The sequence below is a fragment of the Bombus pascuorum genome, chromosome 16 (genome assembly GCF_905332965.1).
Source record: "Bombus pascuorum chromosome 16, iyBomPasc1.1, whole genome shotgun sequence".
In the NCBI taxonomy this organism is placed as follows: domain Eukaryota; kingdom Metazoa; phylum Arthropoda; class Insecta; order Hymenoptera; family Apidae; genus Bombus; species Bombus pascuorum.
The window spans coordinates 5,359,369-5,372,563 of NC_083503.1; the positions used below are offsets into that span (position 1 = coordinate 5,359,369).

Here is a 13,195-nt window from a genome sequence, read left to right on the forward strand (position 1 = left end):
ACTTTTTTTCACATTTGTCAAACGAGAACGTTCCCCTCGATAGTTTTCAAGATTTTACTGCTTTTCAAGCTAAGTGTATCGCTTTAATAATTGATAGCTTCGATCTTCGTTTTTACTATCATCTAGTGCATACGCAATTAACACTTTTAGTGCCACACGATAGTATATTGTTGCAAGGAACTTTTGCGAAAAGTACCAAAGACGATATATGATTGCGATATCTATATATATGTATAATAAATTTTTGAAGTTGGCCCCACAAAAGGTCACACCGACCCTGGTATGGATTACAGAATTCTAATAAGAGACAGTGAAAATAAAAGAGAGAGAGAGAGAGAGAGAGAGAGAAAAGGAGAAGAATATTCGATGTATCCTTTTCTATTTCTAATGGATATATGTTATTTTGATTAGGAAAGTTACATTTTGATAAGAGAAGAAAAGAGCAGAAGAACTTGTTTCGTAGTCGTAGGCATAGTTGTATACACAGATCTGAAAAGTCCTGTGAAGGAAATCAAATTTAATAATTAGTAATAGGAGATATGCGGTATAATTTATTTTTCAAAGTATAATAACAGTTTATTTTTTCAAAGTACAACAATGTAAAAGCTTCGTATCGCTTCGAAGTTGATGCAAATATTCAATAGAGGCTCGTTGGACGTTAATCATAAAGAGGTTTCCTTCAAGACATACGGGCAGGAAAGGCAGGAGAATAAAATTATCTGCTCATTCGTCACCTTTAGAAAACATATCTTTCCACTCGATTGTATTGGAGAAAAACTCATTTAGGCTAACGAAAATTCCATACAATCATAGAATGTTTAGCATAATAGCTGAATTTTCTTAGGAGAGATAAAGCGAATAAGAAACGCACCCGTTATTATAGAACCGTTATATATGGAAAGATTTTTCTTTTGAAATTCAACTACCTGTTTTCTTAGGAATTAGAAACATGCAGCAAGATACAACAAAAATGGGAAATTTAGAACGTTCACTTGTGGCCCTAAGAATCTTTGCCACCGAATATGCATAAAATGCAAAATGCTAGAGAAAAATAAAGAAAATTAAAGAAAAAACAAGCGAAATCGGATACCGTAGATACGCCGCTACATTGAACACGAATATAAACACTAGATATCAGACGTTCAATAATGAGAATGATCACTCATTTTAGCAATTTCAGGATTGTTGGTAACAAAACATAGGCATCGTCTATTTCAATGGTTTTACTTCGTCGATACTTTTTTTTCGCATTTGTCAAACGAGAACGATCCCCTCGATATTTTTCAAGATTTAATTGCTTTTCAAGCTAAGTGTATCGCTTTAATAATTAATAGCTTTAATCTTCGTTTTTACTATCATCTAGTGCATACGCAATTAACAATTTTAGCGCCAAACTATGGTATATTGTTGCCAAAGGTAAGGAACATTTGCGAAAAGTGACAAGTGACATGATATGATAGATAAAATATAATATAACATAATGCTACGGCGTCTTATTATTCGCATCGCGAGAGAACTTTATCTCAAAATAAATTAATAAATTCTTACAAACTGTTGAATTTTCCTGCAGAAACCCTGTGTGAGATGTTTCACACGTTGAAAAAATTGTATACTTATTTGTAAAAATAATTTTATCATGTTCCGCGATGATTAATAATTTTTAGCACAGATATTTTCCTTCTACTCTTCTACTACTACTATAGTACGGTACATTGCGGTACGGTAAGGGGTGGAGCATCAGTGACATTTGATTGGTCGACAACTTGCGCACTTTGCACAGTGCCCTATAGTGGGATGAAGGGATCACTGTATAAAATAGGCACGTCCTAGCAGCAAGGTTTAAGATTCAAGGTTCAGTATTACTGTAAGAGTGGAATAGTTCGTGTGGTTCATTCGTACGACGTCGTCAGTATCAGAAATGTTGCCGATGCAAACGATTAATCCAATGTCGTCGGTTCCATCGACGTCGCGTGGCATTCAAGAACGATGTGATCTTCGTTTTGAAACAGCAAGACTCTTGACTTTTCGAAACTGGCCTGTATATGTTGCCATTCCCCTTGCAGCAGCAGGATTCTTTTATACGGGCACATCGAATACAATCAAATGTTTCGTGTGTCAAGTGAAGTTAAATTACCGTTTAGAGCCTAATACTCCCATGCAAATTCACAAGGCATATTCACCAGAGTGCGGATTCGTCCGCAATCAAAATTGCGGCAATGTGCCAATGAAAAGACAGAGCCGCTTGGGATCAAGAACAGTTAGCAAAGAAGCAAATTCGAAATATGATACTTACGAATCCAGATTAGGCACATTCGCAACATGGCCTAATACACATATAAAAAGTGAAGAATTAGCCGATGCAGGCTTCTACTTCAACGGAGTAAATGATACGGTTGTCTGTCACCATTGTGGAATTGCTATGGACAATTGGAGTCCAGGAGAAGATCCGTGGAATCGACATGCAATTTCGTCTCCTGGATGTTGTTATACAATCAAAGCACGGGGTTTGGAATATATTAAGAATGTAACAGGCCAAGACTTCTACGAAACTCCTACAGAAGTAAGTAGAAAAACTTACACCCTGAACCATATGTATAATTAATAATTCCAATATATACTTATGTACATTATATTTATTACAGGCACGAATAGAAACTACAGTTGGCAATCATGAGAGATCCCATGATGAAAATGAAACTGACGAGATGACTCTCGTTGAGAAATGTGGTAAGTAGTGAAAATAAAAACACAGATCATTTTTTCTTTAATTTGTATGAAATCCGTATACGTATAACAAATTTGTAATATATATTATATTTAAATATACTATTTACTATTTTAGCTGCTCTGGAACAAGAAAATCAGGAATTGGAGGATACTCGATCGTGTAAAGTTTGCATGAGACGAGAAGCAACAATTGCATTCCTACCTTGCGGACATCTCGCAACATGTAATTATTGCGCCCCTGCTTTTCTGAAATGCATAATTTGCCGGGAAGAAGTTAAAGCTGTAGTTCGTATAGCTTCTGCTTAACGCATGCACTTGTATATATATATATATATATGTAATTATGTACAAATAATAATAATTTTTAACAAATATTAAAACATTAAAACGTAATATTAAAATGTGTGATAATATGCAAATAGAAACATATTATTAATCTAATCAAATACGTTTTTTCTGTATATTTTTGACTTTTCTTTTATTTTAACTGTTACTTAATTAAACATTAATCTGAGTCATGTATCTTCTCTTACCTGAATAAAGTTAACTTATTTTTTAGTAATCTAACTAATTGTTCCTTGTTTTATTCCCCTTATTGTTAGTAAAATGAAACTGTATTATACATATATATTTCTAATCATAAAAGTCATAGCTTACTTTTTCTCTTATTGTACTTTCATTCTTTATGCTTCGCTTGTAATCTTCTCTATTTAAAAATAGCTACCGCAAGAAAAAGATCAAAGACAAAAACATTTAACGCTAAAGGAGAAACTATCAAGGGCTAAATCTGATAAAGACAGTAGCTCATCTTTATCCAGTATACACATATTTATGTTTCTAATTTCTGTATGATTAAGTTAAAATTACATACAATTATTATATAATTTACTAAATAGTATCAAAACAATATTGCGGTGACAATGGAAAAGATAAATCAGTTAGATCAAATGAAGAATAGCGAATTGAGTGATTGTCTAAATGTGCGTTCAATTCCGCATGATCCTAAAGCAAAAAAAAGTGTACTTATTAATAAAGTATTATCACATATCAAGAATACAACAATTTTACAGCCATTTCGTATTTGAATGTATGTAAATGTATCTTTATAAGCAAAGAATGAAATGTATCATATGTGTTCTTAAGTGTACTAAGCTGGCATAAGAAATAACACTAATATGCTATAACATAAGATATTATATTTTTAAATTTATACATTAAAACAGCTTTAGTATACAACAAATAAAATAATGATATATAATTAGATATAATTAATAAAAGGTAATAAATTCCTTTTGCGTCGCTGATTTTTTATGATCTGTTAATCACTTCGAATATAGCTTTTCTGTCAGCTTCATTTTTTATACCAATTTCAATTAAACATTCATTAGTTATAAGTCATAAACAAATCAATGTCAACCTAAAATAAATTTACAATATTAATTTGTAATAAAATTTTACACATACATACATACATACATACATACATATATATATATATATGGATACATTGTTCAAGAAATATAGGCACATATAGATCTAATCCGCAATGTTTCAGTAAAACAAACATTTTTGCTTCTTCTGAATTGAAAATTATTGCTCTTGGAGGTATCCTGTAACGTGGTGGCGTTGGTTTATTTTCCCCAAATACATTTTCATCATTCATAGTTGGAGGAACATTTTGTTGGCGCAATGGACTAAATTCAAGCACATATTCAAGACTAGTATCAGGATCTTCTTTGTCTTTACTTTAATATTTAAATCTTGTGACCGAATGGACTGTAATCTTTGCAAGCCATACGGTTAAATTAAAATATCCTAGTTATTTTGTATATGTTTCCATTGTGGATTTCTGGCATTGGCGGTAATAATAATCTCTTTCTCTTGGATCTTAGCTTTCACATTCCCTATTGTGTCAGAAACTTCCACTTCAAGAGTAATAGTTTTCCCTCTTAAGGTCTTAACGAAGGTCTGCATGTTGCTAGATCTGGGGAACTGTACAAAAAGACAAACAGATTGTATTGATGTACAATATCGTGAAAAAATGTGCAGTGGTAGTAAATCCTAAAATAAACATTTTCAATAGCTGTAAATTTTTAAAATTTTTAATTTATAAAAACATTAATCAGCTGAAGTTTTGTTAAACAAAATAATGAGGTCACAAAGTATCGGTTACTTGAAAACTCATATAATACCTTTTTACATAAACATGGAAGAAACAGCTGCTATACTTACATTTCTTGAAATAATTTATAGAATAGGGTAGACAGTTGCAACACAAGTCAATTTAAATTTCATTGATAAGCAAATATAGAAAAGCTTACAACATAATGCACAACATTAACAGAGAACGTTATTATATAGAATTATTACATTATTGCATAGAAAATCATTGACAAATGTTCAGAGTAATCCTTTTATATCAATTTATAATAAACCTTTGAATTTTTCCATATACGACTCTTTAAATCGCAAGTTGTTTCCTTGGATGTTATCGTTTTTCAGATGCCGTTTAAAGCTGTTATTACATCGGTTTTGCTTTTGATATTTAATTGATTCATACAGATTAATAAACTAATTAGTTTCGTATGCTGTGTATTTCACCACCTTGCACAACCATTTACGATACATTGGTTACGCAGATAAAAACAAACGTGACGGACGGGGGAAAACAGAAGAGAATCGCAAGCAGTTGTACCAAATCTGGATTTAGGAACCAGTGATGATACCAACATGACATTTATCTCGACAAAAGCCAGTTTAGATTTCCAGCTCAGAATCTTTGGTGCCTAAGGCGCATAAAATGCAAGATGCTAGAGAAAGATAATGAAAAATTCGAAAAACAAGCGAAATGAGAGCAATGGGATACCGTAGATACGCCGCTTCATTGAACACGAATATAAAGACATTCAACAATGAGAACGATTATTCATTTTAGCAATTTCAGGATTGTTAGTAACAAAACATAGGCATCGTCGATTTTAATGGTTTTACTTCGTCGATACTTTTTTTCACATTTGTCAAACGAGAACGTTCCCCTCGATATTTTTCAAGATTTTACTGCTTTTCAAGCTAAGTGTATCGCTTTAATAATTGATAGCTTCGATCTTCGTTTTTACTATCATCTAGTGCATACGCAATTAACACTTTTAGTGCCACACGATGGTATATTGTTGCAAGGAACTTTTGCGAAAAGTACCAAAGACGATATATGATTGCGATATCTATATATATGTATAATAAATTTTTGAAGTTGGCCCCACAAAAGGTCACACCGACCCTGGTATGGATTACAGAATTCTAATAAGAGACAGTGAAAATAAAAGAGAGAGAGAGAGAGAGAGAGAGAGAGAGAGAGAGAGAGAGAAAAGGAGAAGAATATTCGATGTATCCTTTTCTATTTCTAATGGATATATGTTATTTTGATTAGGAAAGTTACATTTTGATAAGAGAAGAAAAGAGCAGAAGAACTTGTTTCGTAGTCGTAGGCATAGTTGTATACACAGATCTGAAAAGTCCTGTGAAGGAAATCAAATTTAATAATTAGTAATAGGAGATATGCGGTATAATTTATTTTTCAAAGTATAATAACAGTTTATTTTTTCAAAGTACAACAATGTAAAAGCTTCGTATCGCTTCGAAGTTGATGCAAATATTCAATAGAGGCTCGTTGGACGTTAATCATAAAGAGGTTTCCTTCAAGACATACGGGCAGGAAAGGCAGGAGAATAAAATTATCTGCTCATTCGTCACCTTTAGAAAACATATCTTTCCACTCGATTGTATTGGAGAAAAACTCATTTAGGCTAACGAAAATTCCATACAATCATAGAATGTTTAGCATAATAGCTGAATTTTCTTAGGAGAGATAAAGCGAATAAGAAACGCACCCGTTATTATAGAACCGTTATATATGGAAAGATTTTTCTTTTGAAATTCTACTACCTGTTTTCTTAGGAATTAGAAACATGCAGCAAGATACAACAAAAATGGGAAATTTAGAACGTTCACTTGTGGCCCTAAGAATCTTTGCCACCGAATATGCATAAAATGCAAAATGCTAGAGAAAAATAAAGAAAATTAAAGAAAAAACAAGCGAAATCGGATACCGTAGATACGCCGCTACATTGAACACGAATATAAACACTAGATATCAGACGTTCAATAATGAGAATGATCACTCATTTTAGCAATTTCAGGATTGTTGGTAACAAAACATAGGCATCGTCTATTTCAATGGTTTTACTTCGTCGATACTTTTTTTTCGCATTTGTCAAACGAGAACGATCCCCTCGATATTTTTCAAGATTTAATTGCTTTTCAAGCTAAGTGTATCGCTTTAATAATTAATAGCTTTAATCTTCGTTTTTACTATCATCTAGTGCATACGCAATTAACAATTTTAGCGCCAAACTATGGTATATTGTTGCCAAAGGTAAGGAACATTTGCGAAAAGTGACAAGTGACATGATATGATAGATAAAATATAATATAACATAATGCTACGGCGTCTTATTATTCGCATCGCGAGAGAACTTTATCTCAAAATAAATTAATAAATTCTTACAAACTGTTGAATTTTCCTGCAGAAACCCTGTGTGAGATGTTTCACACGTTGAAAAAATTGTATACTTATTTGTAAAAATAATTTTATCATGTTCCGCGATGATTAATAATTTTTAGCACAGATATTTTCCTTCTACTCTTCTACTACTACTATAGTACGGTACATTGCGGTACGGTAAGGGGTGGAGCATCAGTGACATTTGATTGGTCGACAACTTGCGCACTTTGCACAGTGCCCTATAGTGGGATGAAGGGATCACTGTATAAAATAGGCACGTCCTAGCAGCAAGGTTTAAGATTCAAGGTTCAGTATTACTGTAAGAGTGGAATAGTTCGTGTGGTTCATTCGTACGACGTCGTCAGTATCAGAAATGTTGCCGATGCAAACGATTAATCCAATGTCGTCGGTTCCATCGACGTCGCGTGGCATTCAAGAACGATGTGATCTTCGTTTTGAAACAGCAAGACTCTTGACTTTTCGAAACTGGCCTGTATATGTTGCCATTCCTCTTGCAGCAGCAGGATTCTTTTATACGGGCACATCGAATACAATCAAATGTTTCGTGTGTCAAGTGAAGTTAAATTACCGTTTAGAGCCTAATACTCCCATGCAAATTCACAAGGCATATTCACCAGAGTGCGGATTCGTCCGCAATCAAAATTGCGGCAATGTGCCAATGAAAAGACAGAGCCGCTTGGGATCAAGAACAGTTAGCAAAGAAGCAAATTCGAAATATGATACTTACGAATCCAGATTAGGCACATTCGCAACATGGCCTAATACACATATAAAAAGTGAAGAATTAGCCGATGCAGGCTTCTACTTCAACGGAGTAAATGATACGGTTGTCTGTCACCATTGTGGAATTGCTATGGACAATTGGAGTCCAGGAGAAGATCCGTGGAATCGACATGCAATTTCGTCTCCTGGATGTTGTTATACAATCAAAGCACGGGGTTTGGAATATATTAAGAATGTAACAGGCCAAGACTTCTACGAAACTCCTACAGAAGTAAGTAGAAAAACTTACACCCTGAACCATATGTATAATTAATAATTCCAATATATACTTATGTACATTATATTTATTACAGGCACGAATAGAAACTACAGTTGGCAATCATGAGAGATCCCATGATGAAAATGAAACTGACGAGATGACTCTCGTTGAGAAATGTGGTAAGTAGTGAAAATAAAAACACAGATCATTTTTTCTTTAATTTGTATGAAATCCGTATACGTATAACAAATTTGTAATATATATTATATTTAAATATACTATTTACTATTTTAGCTGCTCTGGAACAAGAAAATCAGGAATTGGAGGATGCTCGATCGTGTAAAGTTTGCATGAGACGAGAAGCAACAATTGCATTCCTACCTTGCGGACATCTCGCAACATGTAATTATTGCGCCCCTGCTTTTCTGAAATGCATAATTTGCCGGGAAGAAGTTAAAGCTGTAGTTCGTATAGCTTCTGCTTAACGCATGCACTTGTATATATATATATATATATATGTAATTATGTACAAATAATAATAATTTTTAACAAATATTAAAACATTAAAACGTAATATTAAAATGTGTGATAATATGCAAATAGAAACATATTATTAATCTAATCTTATACGTTTTTTCTGTATATTTTTGACTTTTCTTTTATTTTAACTGTTACTTAATTAAACATTAATCTGAGTCATGTATCTTCTCTTACCTGAATAAAGTTAACTTATTTTTTAGTAATCTAACTAATTGTTCCTTGTTTTATTCCCCTTATTGTTAGTAAAATGAAACTGTATTATACATATATATTTCTAATCATAAAAGTCATAGCTTACTTTTTCTCTTATTGTACTTTCATTCTTTATGCTTCGCTTGTAATCTTCTCTATTTAAAAATAGCTACCGCAAGAAAAAGATCAAAGACAAAAACATTTAACGCTAAAGGAGAAACTATCAAGGGCTAAATCTGATAAAGACAGTAGCTCATCTTTATCCAGTATACACATATTTATGTTTCTAATTTCTGTATGATTAAGTTAAAATTACATACAATTATTATATAATTTACTAAATAGTATCAAAACAATATTGCGGTGACAACTTTATAGGAAGGTACTTACTGTCTCACTCTACTACTAGTTTTACTGAATTACTTAATAAATCTAAATTTAAAATGAATAAAAATTAATAATTAGGAAACCGGAAATTTCTAAAGGAGCGTTCAGACGATCAATATTTATTATCAATACTATTGTCAATATATTAGGTTCTCAATATTGTATTGACAATGTACAGAGTATTTAATTTTGGAAAACTAAGGCCAAAGAGCGGTTGTAGATGACATATGTATACACTCATACAGAAAAGTAATTCAATACTGATATTTAAAACATTTCAAGCTCATCAAAATCGTTGCAGCATTTATCCAATTAACTGTGTTCGACGCGTATACACGACATTGCTTGATTTTAATTACGCATCCCGTAGGAGATTTTGAAAACTCAATTCCGCAGTTAACTGATGAAGATCGAAGATAGACAGAGGAACGAAATTGGGTACAGAAAGTCGGATCTCGCAACAATGTTCGTCTCTCTCTAATGAAATCTTTGTTAAATTTCTTAGGTGGAAAATCGTACACCGTTTGTCACAGTAGCTTTACAAGAGTGCGAACGAATGAATCTACTGTGTGAAGAACTTAGAAGATCCCTGCAAGAATTAGAATTAGGCTTAAAAGTAATGACAAATTTTTATGCATTTTTACATCTTTGCTGTATACTTTTTTTACGCAAATGCTACATGGTCTCTCGCATGCACGACAACTTCTAACAAAAAGGAAATTTCTCTCTGCCCCTACCGTCGGTGTACGCATTGTATAGACCTGCAGAGTATGCGTGAATTTTAATAATTTAATATTTGTAATATTTGTATATTTTTATAATTTGATAATTTAATATAATAATTAAGATAATTTGGTCCAATTCCTCGCTTACCCTCGTTACCCTCGCTTTTCTACCGAAAAGTGTGAACAACGAATCCGCGTCCTTAGTTCAGAAACGGTTCACCCACATCGAGCTTTCCTCCTAAATAGTTCCAGATGGTTCAATCACTTCTATTCTACTCCTCGGAGAGTCAAGTCACTGCTCTTACACTCCTCGGACAGTCAAGTACTTCGCTCTAACATACCTCGGACTGTTCTATCGCTCATCGGGCTGTCACGATCTTGGGATATAACGCGCTACACTATCAACCCTCGGCTTAAACATTGTACTTTCGGCCGACATCAAAACTTTTTCTGTCTATGTTGTAATCTGGTGTAAATATATCTATCTTATATAACTGTAGACTACAGTTATTCAACCACAAAGACCCCTATTATCCCAAAAGAAATAAGGGGATCGCCCTGCTCGCGGTGTCGATTCGTGTAATCGTAACGGGAATTTACGATTCCCGTTGACGCGCCTCAACGCGATCGCGTCTCCCCGCGACTAGACGAAAATACAGGCTCTTTAGTTCACATTTTTGTTCCATATACTTACCTATTAATTAAAATAATTAAATTAAAACTTTACTGATATTTGAGCACCCTTACAGACTTATCAAGTCACGCGTTCTTTGGGTACATTCGGTACGTGGTCGGAAATGTTCGGCATTACTAATTTTTAATTCCTTGTAACTGTTTTATTATTAATCATTGTAGGAAAAAAATACGTGTCACATATCTTTCTTTCCTAAATTCATTTACATAATTACTGAATAGAGTGCAAGTACCGAATTCTTGGAAAGTCACCTCTACCGTTATCTTCCATTCCTTTTTCTGGTCCCGATCGTTATACATACTGTATACTCAATAATGCTTGCCTATTACCTTTAGTTATACTGTTTATTGTGATATATGTAATAATGCTGCATTTTTATATTACTATATTTTATATCTTTTTTATATATGTAAATAATTTTGATCGTATAAGAGCAATAAAAGATAGATCTCTATATTTGAAAATTTGAACGTCACGTTCAAGATCAGGTTTCAAGGTCACCGCAACGTACAACACACTAGCACATAGTATGTTCTCCTTCGTGTTATGCAATTTTTTCTGAAACATCTCGTGACATTCGTGTTTTTGGAGATATTTCAGCGGTTCACGATAAACCGGACACACTGTATATATGTTTATCAGTAAAATATTCTAATTATTGCGTGTTTTACAAAACACAAAGATTAAAAAAAGAGCCAGAATTCTGTTGTCTTAGAAAACTCTCTCGTTAAAAATTTATTAAAATAAATTACTATTAGTAACTGTAGCGTTAATTTTAAATTAATCACGATATTAATGAAATATTTAATAGAGATACAACTTACAGAGTGGTTTCAAACTTTTAGCTGGTAATGTATGTGCATTTCATTTAAAAATGACAAACGGAAACATTCGATAATTACACAAAAGGATCCCATGCACAATTGCATAGGCGTCGTTCCCCCTACGCGACCCCTGACGTACCGGAAATCGAATATCGCTGAGACAATGTATCTAGATACTAAATCAAAACTAAAAATGTTTCATCTTTTACCCTTCCTAAATCATTCTTTTACTAATATATTTGTGAGATCTTTCTGATTAGGATGAATCCAAACAAATAATTTTGATTATATTTACTTATTAATACGTCTTTAATTATTATTTATATAGTAAGCAAATATGCCTATTGGTTAATTTTATTGATCACAAATCAAAAATAGAAAATTTAGGTATTTGAATTAAAGGTCTCAGCTTAGGATTAGGTTGAGATTAGGTTTAATGTTTGCCTGGCGCGCCGGCCTCGACACAAGAACTGGCGCGCCGGGGTTGAGGGCCCTCGGGGCCGTCCTCCCAAACTGGGACGTTTGGCTGGACGGCGGCGCGCCTCCCCTGACCTATAGAGTGACGCAGGTGCTCACGGGGCACGGATGCTTCGGCGAGTATCTGCGCCGGATGGGAAAGGAGGCGACCGCGCGTTGCCATCACTGTGACGCAAGAGTGGACTCGGCGCAGCACACCCTGGAACAGTGCCCGGCGTGGGCAGCGCTGCGACACTCTCTCATCGGGGAAATAGGGCTCGACCTCTCGCCACCGGCGATCTTTAAGGCGCTGTTGACGAGCGAGAGAGGCAGGAAGGCCGTAACCTCTTTCTGCGAGCAAGTGATGCTGCGGAAAGAGGCGTCGGAGCGGGAGAGGGAACGGGCCTCCTATCCCGAGAGGATCGGCCGAAGAGGACGCGGCGGTGCCCGTGGACGCGCCTATATGGGGCGCGGGTGAGCCGTAGCGACCTCCGAAGGGGAATGAAGTTAGGCGCTGGACCTTCCAGCACCCGGGAGATACCAAACAGTCCGGTTGGGGATCCGGACGCCCTCTGAGAGAGGGAGAGACGTAGTATAGACGGAATATTGCGCGGCGTGGGGGCCGGTGTGTCGCCGCAGCGGTTCCTGGGCTCCCCTCGACGCAGTAGAGACAGTCTTCGTGAAGGTTTTAGTCGGTTGGAGTCCGACACTACCACGCCGCCCTCCCCCCTAGAGGCGGCGGGTGTCCGTGCGGATTTCCTCCACGGAAAAATAAAAAAAAAAAAAGGTTTAATGTTTGCCGTATGCTTCGACTCTCAGTCGCTCTTTTTCTTTCACTCGCATTTCCTCTTCTACGTTGGGCATATCTAAGAACTCAAGAACTTTTAGAACAGTCTCTATATGCCTATAATTGCAACATTTGATTTCCGATTTCCGTGCAATCACCGAATGTTTCTTATATGTGTTTCTGTAACCTAATTTCCAAATTGTATGTTATATAAAATACTTTAAAATATATCATAAAGAAAGAAATCATTGTAGAATTATACCATACGATGAGTGCAATGACAAAGCGACATTCTCCTA

The 13,195-nt window shown here is 34.8% G+C and overlaps 2 protein-coding genes across 2 annotated transcripts; both read left to right on the forward strand.

The window, feature by feature from the left end:
• Nucleotides 1–1,918: 1,918 nt before the first annotated feature.
• LOC132915358 (E3 ubiquitin-protein ligase XIAP-like) lies at nt 1,919–3,033 on the forward strand. The gene is made up of 3 exons (XM_060975161.1): nt 1,919–2,560; nt 2,643–2,727; nt 2,843–3,033. The coding sequence occupies exons 1-3, from the start codon at nt 1,919–1,921 to the stop codon at nt 3,031–3,033; spliced, it is 918 nt and encodes a 305-aa protein (XP_060831144.1).
• A 4,628-nt stretch (nt 3,034–7,661) lies between these two features.
• On the forward strand, nt 7,662–8,776 carry LOC132915359 (E3 ubiquitin-protein ligase XIAP-like). The gene is made up of 3 exons (XM_060975162.1): nt 7,662–8,303; nt 8,386–8,470; nt 8,586–8,776. Exons 1-3 carry the CDS (start codon nt 7,662–7,664, stop codon nt 8,774–8,776), a joined length of 918 nt encoding a protein of 305 aa, XP_060831145.1.
• The last annotated feature ends 4,419 nt before the right edge of the window (nt 8,777–13,195 follow it).